General features: G+C 41.1%; 2 protein-coding genes across 17 annotated transcripts in view; one reads left to right on the plus strand and one right to left on the minus strand.

Moving 5' to 3' along the window:
* The first annotated feature begins 54 nt into the window (after positions 1-54).
* Positions 55-16,007, plus strand: LOC139375908 (serine/arginine-rich splicing factor 11-like). Of its 15 annotated transcripts, XR_011627915.1 has the most exons (16): positions 229-511; positions 1,159-1,537; positions 1,762-1,879; positions 2,456-2,570; positions 3,027-3,146; positions 3,388-3,497; positions 3,628-3,714; positions 3,857-3,906; positions 4,182-4,312; positions 4,520-4,601; positions 5,607-5,720; positions 5,825-5,914; positions 6,549-6,638; positions 6,748-6,913; positions 7,092-7,977; positions 15,992-16,007. XR_011627915.1 is itself a non-coding variant. In XM_071118644.1 (15 exons), the coding sequence occupies exons 6-15, from the start codon at positions 3,453-3,455 to the stop codon at positions 7,314-7,316; spliced, it is 1,080 nt and encodes a 359-aa protein (XP_070974745.1). In that variant the 5' UTR covers positions 179-511; positions 1,404-1,537; positions 1,762-1,879; positions 2,456-2,570; positions 3,027-3,146; positions 3,388-3,452; the 3' UTR covers positions 7,317-7,988. The 15 variants fall into 15 exon arrangements, 10 of the variants coding, with proteins under 10 accessions (XP_070974088.1, XP_070974007.1, XP_070974745.1 ...); XM_071118644.1 differs by lacking the exon at positions 15,992-16,007 and having other exon boundaries at positions 179-511; positions 1,404-1,537; positions 7,092-7,988; XR_011627909.1 differs by lacking the exon at positions 1,762-1,879 and having other exon boundaries at positions 1,404-1,537.
* Positions 8,047-17,518, minus strand: part of LOC139375793 (ankyrin repeat domain-containing protein 13C) — a 56,108-nt gene continuing 46,636 nt past the window's right edge. For both annotated transcript variants that reach the window (XM_071117788.1, XM_071117703.1), the window contains exons 9-13: positions 15,816-15,977; positions 11,081-11,160; positions 10,257-10,355; positions 9,753-9,853; positions 8,047-9,612 (exon numbers count right to left, since the gene is read on the minus strand). In XM_071117788.1, the coding sequence (XP_070973889.1) occupies positions 9,482-9,612; positions 9,753-9,853; positions 10,257-10,355; positions 11,081-11,160; positions 15,816-15,977 (573 nt within the window). In that variant the 3' untranslated portion in view covers positions 8,047-9,481. The remainder of the gene's footprint in view (positions 9,613-9,752; positions 9,854-10,256; positions 10,356-11,080; positions 11,161-15,815; positions 15,978-17,518) is intronic.

The following is a 17,518-nucleotide window of genomic DNA, read 5'->3' on the forward strand; positions in this document are numbered from 1 at the left end:
CATTGCTTCTTCCGCCGACTGTTTTACGAAACCTGACAAAACGCACAAAGTGATATCTAAGTAGCTACTATAAGTGAAACAGTGTACAAGAACAGTTCATGGTAAATTGGGGAACAATTTAATTTGAAAAACATAATTTGCCATACCACCAGTACGTCAGCACTGCCACGCCTATCATACGGAGGGCGGGTAGGCCATATCATATGACTGAATCAAGAAGACCTAGCTACAATATATTCTAGCTAATGGCGGTGGGAATTCAATTGTGTGTAGCAGCTAGCTAGTTGTTTGTTTGACAGCACAATTCTAATTTAAGTTCTTTAGATGCTAATTTAGCTGGGTTCTTTACATTTAGCTTGACTTTTGTGAGTTTCAAATTGACAAACTAGTCGTGGAAAATGACGAACGTTATTCAAGTGACAAATGTGTCTCCGAGCACCACCTCCGAACAAATGAGAACTCTTTTCGGATTTCTGGGAAATATTGAAGAGCTTAAGTTATTTCCACCAGAGTGAGTATTCTGAATATGAAACAATGTAGTTAACTGACTAGCGACATAGCTAGCTACATTTTCATTTTTTTTTTAAATGGTCATAGTGCTGTTTGGGGCCTGTACGGCCATAATATACCTTAACTAGCATAGCACACTTGCGCCACTGATACATATGAGCCTAGCTCGCGCCTTACGTTACTTGTCTACGCTCGCAATTTAGCTAGCTAGCTAACGTTAGCTAGTTAACGATGGATGATGGTTAACTAGTTAATTTTGTAGTAAATGCTGTTGCATCAACTTTAATGGAGACGATATATACGAACTCTTGCCCACACTACCTATATGGAACATTTGCTAGCAAGTAAACTAGCTAAATTATACCAACTACCGAAAAACAAAGCAGGCCTGCAGTGCAGTCAATGGTAGTTGATCCATATCATTAGAATACTTAATTAATTGTTATAATATTAATCTGTTTATTTTTCTTAATTTAATATAATCTCCCGAGTTGACCAAACAAACTGGAAGCAGAAGCTGTTTTGAATCTTTGAATTACCCTCGCCATGCTATGAAATAACCGGGCAGGGTAGTAGGAGCTAGCCTAATTGATGTGTTCTGTGCTTTGCTGTTTTTCACCTGTCGAATTACACCTGGCTGCACTGCAGTTAAGGTAGGAGTTAGGAGACTTCTTGATCATCCCTCTGAAGCTCTCGTGGCAAAGAAAAGACTGCAAGAGATATGTTCTTTCAACTCTTCCCAATTGTAGCATACAAGATGCTTCGTTAGAAAAATGATTAGTGAGCATTTGTTTTCACGAATACGCCGTACTAACCATTGTTAGAACCTTGTTTCTGTTACCTTATGTCGAGAATCTTTATTTCTTGCACAACAAATGTGTATTTTCTTCCAGTGAATCTCCCTTGCCTGTGACTTCACGTGTCTGTTTTGTAAAGTTCCTTGAGACGGAGTCGGTTGGAGTGTCCCAGCATCTGACCAACACCGTCTTCGTGGACAGAGCCCTGATTGTTGTCCCATTTGCAGAAGGTTGGTGATCTTTGTCCTATTTCTAATGTTTTCCAACATACTATATGAACTAACAAAGCTTAACCAAACCCAACGCTACATCCAAAACCATACACTATTTGGATTGTTGCAAAAATTTGGAAATATACTAGGGGTAAAAGGGGAATATGTGTAATCTTGCTGTACTAGCATATTTTTATTTTTTTAAACTTCTCTCTCTGTCATTTGTGTTGTGGTTTTCATAGTGGACAAGGCATTTGCAGAACCCCTTCCATGCTGACTGAAAAGGGTCCTCTACAACCATCAGGATATTAGACAAATAAATGGCCACTCGGCTCACGAGTCCCTTCCCACTGTTCTGCTGTAAAGATTAACTCTCTTTCTCTATGTCCAAGGCATTATTTTTCATTATAAGGGTAACCACTCAATGAACCATAGTAATAGCAGGGCCCGAGGGCTCGCCCTGTCCCCGCATATCAACAATCTCAAATCTGGGCACTTAAGAGATTTAAAGTTTGATGAAGGTCACAATCAGTAGTGGGTTTGCATCTAATCAGCTAAAGGAAGCATGCAAAGGTAAATTAACTAATTGCAGCTATGCATGCCAGAGTAGATTTGTATAGTACTAGGTCTACATCATTTTAGTTAATTCTAGCTATAGTCCTGGAAGATTCTGAACACCATTTTGGTCCTGATTATGAAGATTCACATGCTTATGTTTTTTTTTCTTTTTTTTACCTTAACCCATCCAACTTGAATAGCTGTGTTTCAGTCCTTTTATATATATGTATCTCCATTCCCACATATACTGCAGGTAAAATAACTCTGGTTGTTGTTGCAGTGAAATGCTTTATAATGATCCTCTCCACTTGACTCTGAAAGGGTTCAGTAAGACAAACGTTTAACGGTGGTTTTTCTTTTTGTTGTTGTGTTTTACAGTTCTTTTTCCTGGTTCAGCCAGCCCTATATACCAGGCCCTGCTGAAAATGCCACCCAACAGTTTTGTCTTCTGCAGCTTATCCTGTTTCTCAAGTGTCCTTTCTGTCATTTCTCTGTAAATATGAACAGTTGTTTGATTTGAAATTAGCTTAATTTCAGATTGCACACCCATGGATCATCTCATAAGATTTTCCTTTTTATTTAACTATTGTATAATATTTTCCTTCAGCATTGGGCAGCATTGTATTCGGCCTTTTGCTGGAATTTTCCGTTACTTATAAGAGCCTACTCTGTACTTGTTTTTTTTTCCTTGTCAGCATTTCTGTAAGTTGCAAGTTAAGTTAAACTTTACAACACTGTACCTGGTGAATACAGTAGCCAGTCAAGTGTTGTAGGCTCTTTGGAAGAAAGAAGCAAAAGCCCAGAAAACAGAATTTGGTTGAGCATTTATTTTATTTTATTTAATGTAATGGTAAGTGTTTGAGGCAAAAGTAATGAACTGTTCCCTGCTGTTGACGCCAAAATCATGAACTTTGTTTTGTGTATCTTGATGTTTTTGTGTGCTTTGTAGCGAAGCAGCCGACGCGTATCGCTTGTTCATAAAACATCTAATGAAACTTGAGAGCACATCCCACTGGACAACCGGCTGTGCTTGCTTACGTTTGGTTCATGACTTAAAAAACAAGTACAGGTGATACAATCTTGGCAGTGTTGACCACAGTGTGTATTGTGACTTTGTTCTCTTAGTAGTATTCTGAAATCATACTAAACAAGTCAGCGACCAACATTTTCAGACATCACAAAATGGAATGTATATCTTGCTACATATCTATTGTAGTAAGAGTAGTTAGCCTGAGGTGGTCTGTCTGTGGCTCTGTTTGAGTGTGGTGTATGTTTGTGGAGACCTGTACTGATTCTGTGTTTTTCTCCAGGAGTGATTCCTGATGAGTCTAAAGCTCTGTCACTGCTGGCACCAGCGAATGCTGTGGCGGGATGCATGCCTGGAGGGGGCCTTCTCCCCACTCCAAATCATTTGGCGTCTGTAAGTGTTTTGCAGGGACTGTATCTTTTGGTGCTGTATTGAGACCTATTAACTGTAACCACCCCATTTTCTTCACAGCAAAAAAGTAGCTGAAAATACTATTTGTCTAATGTATCCCTTGTTCTGGCAGATGGGAGGTGTGCCCCTTTCAGCTCTTGGAAATCCAAACATGGATCCCATGGTTGCCATGGGCATGTCTGGCAACATGAACCCTCAGGTTGGACATGGCTACTTTCTACACTACTCTTTGTACTTTTAAAACAGATCTAGGTTATAACAACAGCATAACACCTTTTCTGATAACCTATTGGTGGAATTATCACATTTATATAGCTATGCATTTGTGTTCTCTATTTTAGGCCCTCTCTGCTGACTTTCTGAAGCTTATGCAATCCATGGATCCTACTAAGTAAGTATCACTCCCAATTCTAACCAGTCTAAAGAATATTATTCAAACAGTTATTGAATATGTGGGAAAGCCATCTGGATTATTTCTGTGTGACTAACTGGGTTTTATGTGGTCCTGTATGGCTCCGTTGGTAGAGAATGGCTCTTGCACAATCAGGGTTGTGGGTTCGATTTCCGGGGCCAGCCATATGTAAAATGTGTGCATGTATGACTAAGTAGCTTTGGATAAAAGTGTCTGCTAAATGGCACTTATTGTTATTATTTTGACCATTGCAGGATGAATCCAATGGCTGCTGGTATGATGGTTAATCATGGTATGAAGAATGACTCCAACAAGGAGATTGAGGCTGCCATGAAGAGGGTCAGAGAGGCACAGTCTCTCATCTCTGCAGCTATTGAGCCTGGAAGTGAGTTCTCACTAATTTAGACCACTTTTATATTTGCAGTATTACCCTTGTATTTTGACTGACTCATTCCTATCCTCTATTGTGCTCTTCCTTGCATCTGCAGGCATTGTCGTTGTAAGGGTAATGTTTGTTTTCAGATTTGTGTTACATTGGAGTTTCCTGAACATTCATTATTTTTGTTTGTTTAACTGGTAAATGTCATTGCAGATAAGAAAGACGACAAGCGCAAGCATTCCCGCTCCAGCTCTCGGTCAAGGCGGAGGAGGTCCAGGTCTCGCTCTCGTCACAGGTGTGCCACTGATGAAACTGCTAACATTCAGCAATTTTGGGAATGTGCTGAATGTTAGCCCCACTTTACCTGTATATTCATGAGTTGATATTGGCAAACTTGAGTTGAGTGCATAGATTAGTTGGGACAGCTCTGAGTTCTGTTTCTTGCTTTACAGCCAAAGCAAGACAAGTGTTTGTAAGTTTATCGATAGCCTAGCATAGCATTATGTCCAGCTAGCAGCAGGAAGCTTGGTCACGAATCAGAAAAGCAATCAAATTAACCGTTTACCTTTGATCTTCGGATGTTTTCACTGACGAGACTCCGTTAGACAGCAAATGTTCCTTTTGTTCCATAAAGATTATTTTTATACCCAAAATACCTCCTTTTGTTGGTCACGTTATGTTGAGAAATCCACCGGAAATAGCGGTCACGACAACGCAGAATTTTTTTCTCCAAATTATGTCCATAATATCGACAAACATGGCAAATGTTTTTTATAATCAATCCTCAAGGTGTTTTTCAGATATCTATTCGATAATATATCAACCGGGACAATTGGCTTTTCAGTCGGAGCAAGAGGAAAAATTACTACCTCTGTCTTACGCAAGAATCACTCAGAGCCCTCAGCTGGCCACTTATGCAATGTAGTCGTTTACGCTCGTTCTTCAAAATAAAGGCCTGAAACTACGTCTAAAGGCTGTAGACACCTTAGGGAAGCCACAGAAAAAGGAATCTGGTTGATATCCCTTTCAATGGGCAATAGGGATGCATAGAAAGACAGAGGTTTCAAAATAAGAGTCACTTCCTGATTGGATTTTTCTCAGGATTTCGCCTGCAATATCAGTTCTGTTATACTCACAGACAATATTTTGACAATTTTGGAAACTTCTATCCCAAGCTGTCAATTATATGCATATTCTAGCATCTGGTCCTGAGAAATAGGTGGTTTACTTTGGGAATGTTATTTTTCCTAAAAATAGTGCCCCCTAGTTTCAAGAGGTTAACGGTCTGTTCTGATTGCAGGCGATCGAAGAGCAGGTCTCGACGAAGGTCGCACTCGAGGAACTGGAGGCGGTCGAAGAGCCCCCGCAGAAGGAAGTCCCACTCCAGAGAGAGGGGCAGACGCAGCAAATCCAGGTGTGTCCATCTAGTGTTTTATTCACAGCGGGGGTTAGGAAAATGCATGATGTGCCTGTATCAGGATTCCTTCAAATCATTGTTTGCCTTTGTTTTTCCTGTAGGGATAAGAAGAAAGAGGAGAAATCTAAGAAGCGCTCCAAGACTCCGCCTAAGAGCTACAGCAGTACCAGGAGGTCTCGAAGCATCAGTCGGTGAGTGGTTTAAATACAGGAGGAGTCTGCTGGTATGATGGTTAATCAATGGTCCCGTGTGGCTCAGTTGGTAGAGCATGGCGCTTGCAATGCCAGGGTTGTGGGTTCGATTCCTGCAGTGGGGAAAGTATGAAAATGTATGGTCTCACGTAATATATAAGAGGACCTAAATGCATTGATGCATTGATCCCACTTGATATTCTAGACCTTTTCAGGAATCCAAAGACAACCAGTGGAATATAGGATTAAAGTAACTGTCCAGTGACAAACTCACTTTTAAAAGTAAATTCTGTTAACTCAAACCAAAATAATGTTGTTGACTTGTGTTTGTGGCCAAAGCATGAATTGGAGAGGGGAAAAATGCACACAAAAAAAAAAAAACCTCAGACATGCATTTCAAACAGACGGTTGAAAAAAAACTTGCTATTTCCTCAGAGGACATCACCCTCCTGAGGAGGATGACCTGGCCAATCAGTGGTCTACTCACATAAATATTTTTAATGTCCTGTATACGCCCACACCATTCTAACACAAATCTGTTTTTTAACATGCTTAAATAAACGTTTTTTTAAATGTTAAATTCTTATATTGTAATTAATTGGTTTCCTTCGCATCTCTATCTGGTCTTCAACAGGAGACGTAGAAGAAGCCGCAGTGCCTCTCGGTCACCAAAGAAGTCCAGGTCCCCAAAGAGGAAACTGTCCAGGTCCCCTTCCCCTAGAAGGTGAGTGTGATACATGAAATGGTCCTCCAGAACCACACTGGACTCCACAATGCAGTGATCTGTAGGTGTACCTGTCTGTTTAAATACAATGGTTCTTGTCCCCCCACAGGCACAAGAAGGACAAAAAGAAGGACAAAGAACGAGAGAAGGACAGGGATCGCGAGAGGAAAGAGGTCAGAGGCCGAGACGAAAGAGAACGATCCACCAGCAAGAAGAGCAAAGACCAGGAGAAGGACCACGACCGTAAATCTGACAGCGAGAAAGGAGATGTCAAGGTGTGCAACCACTGACTTTCCCTCATTAACACATCTCATTCTAACATCAGTTAAATGTCTATCGAAATAGGTTTTTAGCCAGGACTAGCTTTAAACTGTGTCTGGGGAAAACAGACCCTGAATGTTGTCATGTCCTAACTGACCTGTTTAATTTTCCATTCATTCTTTTGTTGCTCAGAGCTCTTTGCTCTTGCAGGTGACCAGGGATTATGATGAGGAGGAGCAGGGCTATGACAGTGGAAAAGAGTTAGAGGAAGAAGAGAGGAAGAGCAACTCTGATTTGGTGTCATCCCCTAAGCCCCGGGAGGAGTCTGAAAAGAAGCCTGCAGAGGAGAGCAGCAATAAGTCCAAACAGAATGGAGATGACCACCATGATGAGGACGACATGGAGATGAGTGACTGAGTGCACCCAGAGAGACCCAGCCAGATGACATCATGGATCACTCAAAACCTTAAATTAATACTTGCAGGTGTCTGCTGTTTTGTAGTCTTATTGGAGTTGCATTTTAGAGACCTGTTAGGGAAATCTTGTTCTGTTTGGAATGCCAGTTTATTTTTGTAGTGGACATTACCAGTGAGCATGTGTAGGAATTTGGCCCAAATGAATACCTTTTTGTGTAAAAGATGAGTTTTAAAAATGTCACATTGCTGTACTACTTTTTTTATTTTTTTAAGTTGAAGGGCCTGTTGAATGTGAGCAATTTTGAAAGTGTTTTCTATTTTGGTCCTCAAAGATTTTACTCATCTTGAACGTAGAGAACTGTTTCCTCCTAAAATGACTCACTGAAATGGTGTATTTAAATTTACAGGACAGGGTTTAGTCCCCAGCTTACTCACTGTTAATCTTATTTAACCTGGTACCATTATTTTTGGTGCAGTGCAGCTTTCTATTCTTTGTTAGAATCCTGATAAATTGACTCCTGTTAAGTGTTTAATACTGTTGTGTCCAGTCATACCCTCCCACCCTTGTGACGATATACTGTAGATCAAAATGAGTGTTCGTGGATTATGATGAACACCGTGTACTGTCTGCAACATGTTTTACAAAGGATCTAATAAACTTGGTCAACATGGCTATGGTTGTGTGGTGGGATATGTTCAATAACCTGCACGCTAAACAAATGGTACACAAGTTCATTGAGACTTTTTATTTGAGTACTTTTTCATATGAAAATAGTGTGGCAGGCTTTTACAAGGTCTTGCTGTACAGCTGACATGAAAATGCATGTGTACATTAGGGCGTGGCTGCTAAAGCCAGGGTCAGAAGTAAAAACATTCAGCACAAGTGAAAAGCACACTTCCATTTGCAGCACTAACAAGTGGTATGTGGAAGCTTGATAAACACTGGCTATGTCAATAGGCCACTGATCAATGTAAATAGAGTACAAAGCATTCTGCCATGTCTACTGGTGCTGAATTGAACACCCTCCAGCTCAGCGAACCCTGTTGCACCCAGCAGAACCACATGAGCACCACTTCATTCCTGAAGAAAGGCATAGTTGAGCTTGTTGGATTTGACTTTTTCCTCAACTAAGGAGCAACATTCTTGCAACAAATGAACACTCCTGAAATCCTAACTGCAACTCTGCCAAATAGTCCAGTCCTTGGACACTGCAAAACTCTAAGGATGTAAGATCTCACCGTGCTTTGTACACTTGGCTCACACGTAGGGAAGATGTCAACTAAGACAAAACTAAGAATTGGAGAGACCTTCACCAGCCCAATATTCTATGTACAAAAATATCCATTGCCACCACGATACAAACCAATGACCTCATGGGACAAATAACATCAACTAACCTTTGCATAAAACTTCTGAAACTCTTCCTGTCATAGAAGACCTCTACTCCCATATTAACAAAAATAAATAAAAAATACAATCATAAAAGAGGTATTTACACCTTGCGCAGGGAAAGGCCTGGTTTTTCATACCTGTAAAAAGTTAATTTACATTGTACTTCATTTCGTACCTAATCATCTACAGATAATTTGTAATCTCAAAAATGTACACCTGGTTAATTTTCATTAACTGAAGTGTACAGTCTGTTACATAGTTTAGGTAGATTATGAAAACAAGGCTTGTAATAACTTAATGCAACGCTTGCTGCCAGTCAAGTAGAATAAGACAACTCCGCTCTAGTATAATTAAAATTCCTATCATTGCTTCCAGGTGGATGTGTTTCAGATTATGTACCAAAGGGTTGAGTATCGACTGGTGCAGTAGGTCCGCCATCTCTGCTGCTCAGCCCAGTACAGACTGGCTGTAGTGCATCTAAACAGTGCCCAAAGTTCAATGACGCTACTCCAAACAAAGCTCTGGATAGTAGCTACTTGTTGTTTACAGTGGAACAGTATTTATTATTCTCCACATATGTCCCATACAGTGAATTCAGTGCTTTACTACAGGTCAGTTAAGCATAATCCCTTTATAAACATTACATGCACAACATATTTTCACTTCCATTTAAAATCTCACACATTCAATTTATTTTTGTTCTCCTACGACAATTTGATGAAATATCAATGCCTTTTCATAGGTGACCACTTTCCAGTGTCCAGCCGAAGGGGTTAAAGGTCAGGGAAGCGGCTGGAGTCCTCTTTGTACTCATTGGGAATGGTGAAGATGGACTGCTCAAACTCGTCGTAGCGGAACTCTTGAAAAGTCACCGTGGCCGTAATGGTTGGAAAGACAGGGATATCTGTGTGGGGAAAGGACAAAGGGAAACATGTTATAACATCATCATCAGGAAATAATCAGTCAGTCAGTATACATCCAACTGGATCTCTTTTACTGTACAATACGTTTACCACCGACAAAGCAGTATACCATAGTACATACCCAGCTTGACAGGGAAACCAGGAGGGAGTTTCATTTGAACAAACTCTCTGAGTTTATTAAAGTGCTTGAAGGGAGCTATCACCTCCAGAACGTTTAATAACCTGAAAATAAAAAACAAAAAGGTATTTCATTCTCACTCAATGAAGAATAGATTTCATGCATCACTTCATGCCAGAGAGTACTGCAGGCTACATTCACTGGCACATTCAATTAGTGATTGGGATAATAATAATGAGAGAACGAGGTCTCTGCACACCACAAAAAAAGGAGGCTATCAGGCAGTTTGTGTCAATCAACCTATTTAGCCCAGAATAAGCAAAAACTAGGTTCACTTCATACAAGCTTAATCTCAGATATCAATACTTCGTGAACATTAACCCTAACCACTAACCCTAACCCTTTTTTATGAAATGTTATTAAAATTAGTAAATTATCCCATTTGTCAAATACTGCTCTCTGGCTAGACTTAAAGGTCGTCTGGGGGAGATCGAAGAGAAGACTTACGATTCAATGCCCAGCGGGAAGTCTTGACTCATGGCTACGGTCGCTTTGAAATTTTTCTTGCTCTCCTTGCATACCAGCTCTCTTCCTAGATGAGGCGCTCTGAAGGAGAAAAAGAGAGAGAATGTCTGTCAGAAAATGAGGTGAAAATAAGGTAAATACTTTTGAAAGAAAAGAAAGAAAGAAAGTCTTACTGTGGTCCTGAAAGTGAAATGACTGAAGGGAGTGTATAGAAGCTCTGCACTTCAGTGACATCTAGAAAAATGTCACAATTTAAAAATAAAAATAAATTTGAAGGGGGAAGCAGTAGCCGTTTGCTACTGAAACGGTCAACACTAGCACCTATACCCTCAAAGTCAAACTCCACCCATTTCTACAATTTATCTTCTTAAAATATTATTTGAAGTCTAAACCTAACCTTAACCACACTGCTAACCTTATGCCTAACAATAACCTTAAATTAAGACCACACATTATTATTATTCTTTTCTCCAATTTTGACTTTGGCTGTGGAAGCTAGTGGAAACTAATGAAACCACATCAAGCCATTGTAACAAGACAGCTGAACTTGACAGCTCAAGGGTCAGGTTTCTCCAACAGAAAGTAGAACAGCTCTCCACAGCTTTAACTGATGAAGTAAGAGGATTGGCTTGAAATAGAACTATCCACCCACCCTCCCTGTCGCAACTGTGCATAAGTGATCCATCTGTCTGTCCTTCATTTAACCCTGTATGTAGAGAGCCATGACACTAACAATGAGTCAGAGTGCGCGTGAAAGAGAACTTGTGAGGTGTGGTGAGAAGTGAAAAAGTAATTGTCATACATACTTTCCGTTCTCTGCGTTGATATATTCCTCCCAGGAGATAGTGTTGGGTGAAGGTGCAGTTAGTGACTGTCGCCTCACAGGCTAAAGAGATGGAAACCCAAATGATTGGCAATAACAGGCAGCTGGCAACACAAAGCTACACAGAACAAAGTCAAACAAAAAGTCCTAGATAACATACGGACTACAAAGAACACAAACAAAAACACGGTCAGCCAAAACAAACTGTCCACTAAAAGTTCAAAAATAAATCATTATTATTTATGCTTTTCTCGAAAACACTTAATTTTTTCCTAAATTGTTTGTAAGATTTTACCTGTATCCACCTGAAGTAAATGGGATGTAGGATGCTGAGGACGGGAGTGACGATCGTTGAGGGCGGACCATATCTTTGCTTACAATCATATTATAAGTAACCAGCTTAATTACTCACACCACAGAAGGTTGATGGCACCTTAATTGGGGAGGAGGGTCTCGTGGTAATGACTGAAGCAGATTAGGTGGAATGGTATCAAATATATCAAACACATGATTTACAGGTGTTTGATACCATTCCATTAGCTCCGATCCAGACATTATTATGAGCCGTCCTCCCCTCAGCAGCCTCCTGTGACTCACAGATAACTTAACATGGTCTTAAAGTATACAAGTGTTTTCCATCATTCTCTGCGCCCCAGATCACACGGGATTCTCAGAGGCCTAAACTCGTCACAATCCAAACTTGAACTGGCTTAAGCTGCTGAATTTCACTCTGTACTGGACAACATGACAAAGTCAACACTCCTTCCTCATTGTCCAACACTAAGATGCACCCGTTTCATATTAACCAATGTCTGTAATGATGCATGTACAAGTAATTCAGAATGACTATATAATCTCGTAACTCAAAATAATTATTTGCCCTTTTAGCCATCAGGCCTTTTAACCATCGTGCTTTTTTTTCCATTTGCTGTTGACCACAAGGGCTGTTATACCATCCTTTTAAGCCTCTGCATTGTCACATGACCATCTGTCCCCCGAAAAGCTCTGTATTAAAACTTTTACTTCTGGAACTCAAGTCTCCTCTTTTACCTTTATGAAGTCAACTTTTTTACTGTACAATTCGGTCTACAATTCTCAAGCACATTCGTGTCACTAGAGGGCCCAAGCGCATTACTAATGCTGAGAGCGGGAATGAAAAACATGAACAGTGGTAAAAACAAATCAATGATTTTACAGCTGCACACATACTGCATGAATGAAAAGGGGTCGTTAATTCTCGACACGTGCCTTATCAACAGCACCTTGACCTTAGGTTATCATCTCTGTGGACACACACAGGCATACTACCTCACATAGGTCAGCACACCTGGCTCCAGAATAGTCAGAGCAGGAGTACAGTCCGCCCCCTTGGTCATTTCCGGTCACAACTTGCAGACTTGTTTACGTGCTGCTGTGCGTTTTGCTGCTAACCTCACTTTGCTACCTGACAACTTTACGGTTTTTACTTTTAATTACTGTTTATAATTTTGATTTTTCCCTGACTCCATTTATTTATTCATCATTATTATTACTTGACCATGCTGGTCATTTATGAACATTTGAACATCTTGGCCATGTTCTGTTATCATCTCCACCTGGCACAGCCAGAAGAGGCCACCCCTCATAGCCTGGTTCCTCTCTAGGTTTCTTCCTAGGTTTTAGCCTTTCTAGGGAGTTTTTCCTAGCCACCCTGCTTCTACACCTGCATTGCTTGCTGTTTGGGGTTTTAGGCTGGGTTTCTGTACAGCACTTTGAGATATCAGCTGATGTAAGAAGGGCTATATAAATACATTTGATTTGATTTGATACTATACTACTAATACTGTGGCCATGGCAACCTCGAGAATACCAACTGACACACGTCCACAAATATGCACGTATGCACAAACTCACACACATCCACACTAATACTGAACTCTCTCTCTGATCTATCACTATGAGTGATTGATATTCTCACATGCCTTTGACTCCCGCCACCCCCGTTGTTGTGAGTCCACATAGCCTCCCGTCAGTCGGCCGTGCCCCCCGTCGCACCAAGGGTTTTAGACCCCATCCACCTAGTCAATAGTACAGAGCCCTGCTTTAAAACCCCTGCTATCTGTGTCCCCCAGGCACCGCGCTGACCCGCTGTGACACTACCGTTGGAGTAAACAGAGGAGAACGTCAGTGCTGGGACGGACTCTGCATGTTATTTTTCCCTCAACCTACTTCTGCAAAACGGTTTCCACTGAGCAGGGAATCACTTCTACAAACATGGATGGAAGCACGAAGGACTGTGTAAGGAGTTTTTCCCATTCAATACTGAGCTGACAAGAATTGGACAACAGATTAAAAATGCTTGAAAGCATTTACCACCACAGTACAAGGACAACAATACCACAGGAAACATCAACAACACAAAACTCAGTTCACGACAGGACAAAACTAACGAAAACAACAGAGCCGCCAAAAAGCATATATTGAGCTTTGTGAGTGTCACACCCTGACCTTAGTATTCTTTGTTTTCTTTGTTATTTTAGTTAGGTCAGGGTGTGACATGGGTGATGTATGTGTTTTCGTCTTGTCTAGGGGTTTTGTATGTTTATGGGGGTGTCCCTATCTAGGTGTTTTTGTAAGTCTATGGTTGCCTAGATTGGTTCTCAATTAGAGGCAGCTGTCTATCGTTGTCTCTGATTGGGAACCATATTTAGGCAGCCATATACTTTGGGTATTTTGTGGGTGATTGTTCCAGTTTCCAGTGTGAGTGTTCACGTTACGGGACTGTTTCGTCTTCGTTCATTTTTGTCGGTTTGTTGTTTTTGTTCATTGTTTAAGTTTCCTATTAAATATGGATAATCATCACGCTGCATTTTGGTCCTCCTCTCTTTTACCCAAAGATAATTCGTGACAGTGAGGCCATGACTTCCCTTTGTGGAGGGGCTCCCAAAGCAAATTATCTATAGGGCCAAATAGAGGGAAAGCACTGGAACGGTGTGTATAAGGTGCCGCTCTGAGCTTCCATCACTAGAAGGGGGTGCCTGGTATACATGCTCAAGGGTGGAAGAAGGGGGGATAAAATGCAATGATATGAATGGACAAAGCCATCGATCATGTGACACCATTCATTCCTATGTGAAGACTCAATAGCGCATTGAAACCAAAAGAAGTCTGTTAAGATGGCGTCTTATGGAGATATAACGTGTGCAGTTTGAGGTACTCTAGGAAGTAACGTTGCAGGCTAGTTCAATGCTGCCCACTCTCATTGAGTAACCCAAGTTGAAGGCCGACCAGGGTAAAGCAGGCTGCCATTAGCAACTCAATTATCCTTGTAAATTCTTCTATGTGCGATTTTGAAATAATTGGTTCAAGGACATATGGTGCATTCGGAAAGTATTCAGACCCCTTCAACTGTTGCACATTTTGTTACGTTACAGCCTTATTCTAAAATACCCCATAATGACAAAGAAAAACAGGTTTTTAGAATTGTTTGCAACTGAAATATTATATTTATATAAGTATTCTGACCTTTTACTCAGTACTTTGTTGAAGCACCTTTGGCAGCGATTACAGCCTCGAGTCTTCTTGGGTATGATGCTACAAGCTTGGCACACCTGTATTTGGGGAGTTTCTCTAATTCTTCTCTGCAGATACTCTCAAGCTCTGTCAGGTTGGATGGGGAATGTTGCTGCACAGCTATTTTCAGGTCAATTAAGTTGTATAAACATCTCAAGGATGATCAATGGAAACAGGATGCAACTGAGCTCAATTTCAAGCAAAGGATCTGAATACTTATGTAAATAAGGTATTTCTGTTTGTTTTTTATACATTTGCAAAAGTTTCTAAAAAGCTGTTTTCACTTTCTCATTATGGGGAATTCTGTGTAGATTGATGAGGAATTGTTTTTATTTAATCCATTTTAGAATAAGGCTGTAACGTAACAAAATGTGGAAAAAGTGAAGGGGTCTGAACACTTTCTGAATGCACTGTACATCTGGTGTATTAGAAGCAATTTCCATTCACTATAATGGGGGATCCAACTTTTTGCTAACAATACCTCCAGTACTGCGGTCGACCTTGAACTTCCGTGTCTTCAATGAGAGGGGGCAGTCGTTCTCCCCTGGCAGAATGCCACAAATGAGGTTTAGAAGGGACATTTTCATTCTGACAGACAGTATGTGCAAAACAAATACAACTATAAAGAAACCCAAGAGGAATGAGTAGTCCAACTGAAGTATTTCCAAATAAACCACGCAGACGTGTTTTACAGCAAATGAGCCATATGCTAAGTGAAAAGATATGACCCTTTTGTGGTCCATGTCTCATTGACATGTTTTGGTACAAGTGACTGGAAGTGAGAGGAGATCCTGTAGGGGAGGGATATAAGGGTGGCAAATAGTAGGGTCTGAGAGGGCCTACCCCAAGGGTCCAGCGGGAGAGGAGAGTTTCAGGACTGGACTCGCAGTTATGCTGAAGGTGCAAGCAAACAGTATCTTCACTTTGCACACCGCGCCCAGCTCACAACCATAACAGGTGACATGATACCAGTTGACTCCAGCAGAATTCCAGTTAGAGGCCCCAGCATAGAACTTCAGCCAAAAGCCCCAACTTGGGAGGTCCCACTGCTGAACTAGACAAAGACTGAACCCAAGTACAATGTACCCGTACTCTGCAACTAGAGGGCCTCAAGGCGGAGCTCACCTCATAGTTTTGCAGCTAAAGGGCATCACAGCGGAGCTCACCTCGTAGTTCTGCTCAATGAGGTTCCCTCCTTTGCTCAGGCTCTCCATGATGGCCTTGTTCCTCAGGATGTCTTCCTCGGTCAGGTGCTCCCGACGCTTCCGTGACTCCAGCACCAGCCCGTTCACGGAGTAGAAATCTGCCAGGAAATTCCCCACACGCTCCTGGAGCGACAAAGGACATGAAAAAAAAAACTTGGTCACCAATTTCCCTTCAATACGCCTCAAAGGACAAACGGCAATAACCCAATAATAATAGCTCTCCCCAGATGTTTATCAAACACATCCTCTATGTGTTGGTTACTCTGTTTCCTTTGAAACTTTGTTGAGGGGAGATATAGCACAGGAATTGTGAAAAGGACATGGGTGTCCTGTACTGCATTGAATAACAAGACTGTACTGTAGAGTAGCAGAGGGCACACTGATTAGGGCTGTTATGGTGACTGTATTACCGCCACACCGGCGGTCACGATGTAGCCTAGCTAATAGGTCTATGTGTTTTGATAAGGTTTGCATCACAACTAAAGTGGCCAAATAACTTCCTAAAATTAAGCACATTAATCCGCTTTACAAAGGGTGTAGAGCCTAACTGACATACATAAGCGGCGTGTGAATTTCAAGTTTAGGGAAGATCATTCTCAGCATATAAATGCACCTTAATAATAAAAGCATTACATGCATAATTGCATTTGCATCACTTTTGAGGACGTTTTCCCCCCGCTAATTTATTACATTTTGGAACATTCACACTTATAGCCTACTGCAGTGTGTGCATTGCTGTGCTTATAATGTGAAGAAATAGCATAATAGTTTATCAACTTTTTAAACTAAACGCTCTGATCTGTTGCATCAACCTCATTGCTTTAAAAGTTTTTTTGATGCAAGTGGTTGTATTCATTTGGGATCTATCGCATCCCACAGCTGTTCGACTATGTTTGGAATATTTATTTCTCGCACAGAAGGACAATAATTGAATTGGCCAATAGAATTGGTCAACTTTTGTACTTTGGGGGATAATAGATTGACATAGGCTTGTGCTTTTGATGTTCATTAGGCCTAGTCGGCTTGTTGGCTGACAAAAACTAAATGTGGACAGTTCTTTTAACATCTTCAATATGCGCCTCGGAATTTGATAAAAAGTACGCTCGAGGTTACGCCGCTGATGTGTCGGTCTTCACTTTTATCTTACTTCAGAGCGGCGATGCCTGTGAGAAGGACCCGATCACATGACAGGCATTAGCTAATAAGAATTGAGCCATCTGAGAGAACCATGTGCGCGAGCACACGATTAGCAGCCGGGATAAGGGAATTATAATTATTATATTCAGCCCAAGGGCACAACGGCCACTGGCCACAAAAGGCATGGATTTTTTTTAGGGTGCGTTACGGCCACACAAGAGGGACGCCGGCGGGTAATTTGAGGCATTATTAAGTGCTTGTCAAATTGTGAATGAGAGACTGATGAAGTGTGTGCAGCCTGCGGAAGAAACAAAGCAAATCACATGCCGTTCATGCAACTTTTTTCAAATCATCAGCCCTAGAATGTATAAAACAATGTTGCCCAACATTTGTATCACAACTAAAGTTGCATGAATAACTCAAAATGAAGCATATAGGAGGACCTGTTTCTTTGTTAACAGCTCAACACAGAATAGCCGCATGTGCGCACTCCCTCAGAAATCGTTTGAAGAAAATATCCCTTCTAT

Source organism: Oncorhynchus clarkii, chromosome 1 (assembly GCF_045791955.1).
Source record: "Oncorhynchus clarkii lewisi isolate Uvic-CL-2024 chromosome 1, UVic_Ocla_1.0, whole genome shotgun sequence".
Classification (NCBI taxonomy): domain Eukaryota; kingdom Metazoa; phylum Chordata; class Actinopteri; order Salmoniformes; family Salmonidae; genus Oncorhynchus; species Oncorhynchus clarkii.

Bases quoted from the DNA above. Each gene is read 5' to 3' on its own strand.
- LOC139375908 (XM_071117906.1), top strand. From the start codon at position 399: ATGACGAACGTTATTCAAGTGACAAATGTGTCTCCGAGCACCACCTCC. The intron at 3,907-4,181 runs GTAAGTATCACT...TGACCATTGCAG, and splicing joins CAATCCATGGATCCTACTAA to GATGAATCCAATGGCTGCTG. The intron at 5,915-6,548 runs GTGAGTGGTTTA...GGTCTTCAACAG, and splicing joins AGGTCTCGAAGCATCAGTCG to GAGACGTAGAAGAAGCCGCA.